General features: G+C 32.0%; 1 protein-coding gene across 1 annotated transcript; it reads left to right on the forward strand.

Annotated features, from left to right (window-relative positions):
- Positions 1-1,707: 1,707 nt before the first annotated feature.
- Positions 1,708-2,942, forward strand: LOC125186590. Its single transcript, XM_048082985.1, has one exon. The coding sequence runs from the start codon at positions 1,713-1,715 to the stop codon at positions 2,940-2,942; it is 1,230 nt and encodes a 409-aa protein (XP_047938942.1). The 5' UTR covers positions 1,708-1,712.
- Positions 2,943-4,450: the final 1,508 nt, after the last annotated feature.

A 4,450-nucleotide genomic window follows, 5' to 3' on the forward strand; every position in this document is an offset into this window, starting at 1 on the left:
AATGTGATAACTTGTGTTCTTCATCTTCTTAATTTGCTTTCTCTCGACATTTCGTTAACTTTGAGTGTTTTCCTAATTTAGACTATGAAAGTGACGAAATTTACAACGAATATGAAAAACATATCGATACAAATATTATAAAAAATATCTATTATAGCTAAACTAAAAAAAAAAGAAAAAACTAAAAAAGAAAAAACAAACTAACACTAAGAAAAAGTTCATATATATGAACTAACATCACTCAAACAGAGAATGATCAACAAAATAGGATTTAAAAGTGTTTTTTTTATTTCACCTTCTCTCACATGAGTATCTCTCCACGGCCTATGTCTCGGGCTTCAGGTCGTCGCCTTTCACTCTCTCTCTCACAGGATTATATATCCACCGTCTTTGTACTCCTTCTCCATTGACATAGTTATGCTGAATTCCAGTTTTCAGTTTCCTTCCTATAGTAAGACCACTGTGTTAGTAACATAATAATCATACAAAAAAGTGGATAGAATAGATTGAACAAAAATATGCTACAATTGATAAAAGAGTAAGAATCCTGCTGATCTTTTATGCAATGGGTGAAAGCAAGAAGGAAATGCAAATGCGTATATTTATAGACAAAAAATATAAAACAAAATATTTGAAACCCACCCATTAGTAGCCATAAATTATTTGACCGTTACTTTACATTTATATAGAGTAAATATTCATATTAAAATCTTGCATTTTTGTAGTTTACTATTTTTTTAAAAAAACTTAAAAGTTCGCACGTTAATTATGATAAATAATTTTTTATAAAAAAGTTAAAAACTGAATAATTAATTTAAAATTGATTAATGGAGTCTAGGGCTTTATAAGTAACGTTTTTCCTTGCAGCACCAATTTGATACCAAGAATTAATGCACATAATTATTTTTATCGTTACTTATCATTGAACAAATATATTAATACTCTTAAAAGTCAATGTCTATAGAAATAAAAGGAAAAAAATTAAAAATACATTTCATTTTATAACAAAAACATTTCTTATAAAGCCATGACTGCACCAATCAATTTTTTAAATTAATTTATAATAATAGAATATAAATAATTATAAATAGCATTTAATATAGTTAACAATATAGTCATTAAATATGCACATTTTATTGCTTTATATGTTTCATAATTTATTTGACATTTGAATATAATACCTGCAAAATTTAGATATCTATTAATCATAATATAATTTTGCAATCATGGATAACGGCTTAATTTATACCAACAACTCCAAAAACTCATGTAACTGCTCAATTTATACCAATTACTCCATAAATATCCATATTATTCCATAACTTATAAATATTGCAGAATAACATCAAAACTTATAAATATTTTAAAAGAAGACCAAAACTCGTCTTTTATATATATATAGATATAGATATAGATATATTCAAACTGCCGCTACGAATTACATCTATATATCACATGTAGAAATTTAAATAAAAATAGTTGTAATCAAGTAATAAATTTTGTCTGGCCATTTTAGCTTTATTGCATATTTGTGCTTTACGTATGAAACTGCCCCTATATGTACAAATTCATTAATAAAAATTAATTTTAATTAACTTATAAAATTTCACCTTTCAAGTTCAAGTTCTGATGATTCAAATACCATTGCACTCAATCAATGGGAAGAACGAGTTTCTCAACAAAATCATCAAATTTATACAATTGTTGAGAATATGTTATCTAACATTCCCAATCTAACTGCAGGGGTCCAAGCTTCTAGAGTAAGAAAAAGGTATTGTGAAAGGCAACGCGAGATTGGTGCTGAGCGTTTGATCAATGACTATTTTGGTCCCAACCCGACGTACGGACCAGAGGTGTTCCGACGCCGATTTCGCATGCACAAATCCGTATTCCTTCGGATAGTAGAAGCTGTGACTGCTAACGATGAGTATTTTCAGGAGAGACGCGATGCTACTGGGAGACAAAGTTTGTCCTCTTTACAGAAGTGTACAGGAGCTATGCGGGTGTTGGCGTATGGGACATCATCCGATGTCGTCGATGAATATTTGCGGATGAGTTCAACGGCGACAAGAGATTCTCTAATGCATTTTGTTGATGGTGTTATTTCATGTTTTGGTGCCACATATCTTAGAAGACCTAATGAACAAGATATGGCCAAACTTCTATATGTAGCAGATCAACGTGGTTTCCCAGGCATGATAGGGAGTATAGACTGCATGCATTGGCAGTGGAAAAATTGTCCTAACGCATGGGCTGGACAATATACAGGGAGAAGTGGAAAACCAACGATCATTTTGGAAGCTGTGGCATCATACGACTTATGGATATGGCATGCATTCTTTGGGACTCCAGGTTCGTGCAATGATATTAATGTACTCCATCGGTCTCCTGTTTTTGATGATGTCTTAGAAGGTCGAGCACCATATGTTAATTATGTAGTGAATGGTCATCAATATAATAGGGCATACTATCTTACTGATGGCATATATCCTGCATGGGCTACATTTGTCAAATCAATCACTTCCCCACAAACTCAAAAGCATAAGTTGTTTGCTCAACACCAAGAGTCCATTAGAAAAGATGTTGAGCGAGCATTTGGAGTCCTACAAGCACGTTTCGCATTTTTGCGACGGCCGTGTCTTGTATGGGATAAGATTTTGATGGGAAAAATTATGATGGCTTGTATCATCATGCATAATATGATAGTAGAAGATGAACGTGATACATATCAAAATTATTATGATGCCACTGAGTTTATTGAAAATACGCATACAAGAGTACATGAAGAAAATGTTGAAGCCTTTTGCTATTCCACTCAACGGATCGGGAGCTTGTCATCATATATGACTAATCGAGCTCAACTCCGCAATAGAGAAGCTCATATTGCTCTTCGAGAAGATTTGATTGAGCACATTTGGAATAAATTTGGCACAAACAATTAAATATGTACTAATGTTTATCTTGTTTAAGCTACTTTTTTTTCCCACTCTTATTTGTATTTTGGTTTGTTTATTTCTATGATCATATTATATTTTTTAATGTGTGTAATTTATTATTATATTGTGCTTTAATTATTTGAATATCTAATATTTTTTGTTTTAAATTTGAATCATATACTTTTTTATTATAATTTGTAGACATTATTTAATATATTTAAATTAATTATAAATCAAAATATTAATATAAAATATATGAAAAAGAAAATATTGGGTTGGGTTGGGTTGGGGTCACTGATGGAAGTAAAAAAGTTGATGGGGGTTGAATTGAGTGAGGGTTGTGTATGTGGAGGATAGAGAAATGAATATTTTATTAAAAAGTTGATTGGGGTTGAGTTGGATGAGTGTCACGGATGGAGATAGTCTTAATGGCATTCTTGTATATTGACAGAAAATAACAAATCAATGATGTCAATAAAATATTCCATCCGATTAGAAGTTTCATTTCTTTCCTCCATAGGTTTAAAAAAAATGAATTGATACGAGTTCTATTTCTTTATCATTTAATTTTAGAGCTAACTACCAAAGGGTCGACTTTGTCGTTTACCGTCCCTGGACATATATACTTTGATGTTCGCACATTTTTGGTTCTTTGGTACATTTTTCAACTATTTTCGAACACTAATGGCCCCAAGTCAACTTGCCCGAGTTCGGCAGTTAGGCTATCCGGGCAAGCTTCGACGCCGGGCAAGTTGCGAGCAGGTCGAAGCTATGACAATCCACTGCCAACTGTAATTGACAGTTCATGCTCAGAGAATATTTGACCAATTCCGTAATAATGCCGTGTCATCGACCAATAAGATTATTTTTGGTTGAAGAAGAGAGTGATAAATACAATTAATAGTAACAATAATTGAAATTAAAAAAATATAAATACACAAATTAATACTCCCTCCGTCTCTTATTTTTTGTCCACTTTTTCATTTTCGTCCGCCCCAAATTTATTGTCCACTTTTACTTTTTACCATAAATAGTAAGTAGACTTACATTCCGCTCACATTTATTATATAAATAAGAGTATAATCCTCTTTTAGTCCTTTACATATGACCGATTTATGATTTTGGTCCATAACATTCACTTTTCAAAAAGTAAGTCCGAAACAAATGAAAAACAATATCGTTTGCATCCTTTTTTGACGGCACCGTCAATTCTCGACGGTCAACCGTCAATTAGCGAAAAATTGACCGGATTAGCTTATTTTAATTACTGTAGCTAATTTTATATTTTTTTTATTTTCGGCTTTTACATTTTTAAACCCTAAATTAAAATAAATGAAAATACTATAATAATAAACACAAAATCCAAAACTCATTTCATTAAAATTTCCCCCCCTTTTTTCTCCCGCTCATTCTTCTTCTTCCTCCCCAAGAACCCTAATTCTTTTTCTCCATCTCTGCAACAACCAAACACCTTCAAACATGGCCCGTTCGACGTGTAGTCGGAACTCCGTCTC

This window comes from Salvia hispanica, chromosome 1 (assembly GCF_023119035.1).
Source record: "Salvia hispanica cultivar TCC Black 2014 chromosome 1, UniMelb_Shisp_WGS_1.0, whole genome shotgun sequence".
NCBI classification, from domain to species: domain Eukaryota; kingdom Viridiplantae; phylum Streptophyta; class Magnoliopsida; order Lamiales; family Lamiaceae; genus Salvia; species Salvia hispanica.

What these genes read in the sequence shown, in the direction of transcription:
- LOC125186590 (XM_048082985.1), top strand. Translation starts at nt 1,713, where the DNA reads ATGTTATCTAACATTCCCAATCTAACTGCAGGGGTCCAAGCTTCTAGA.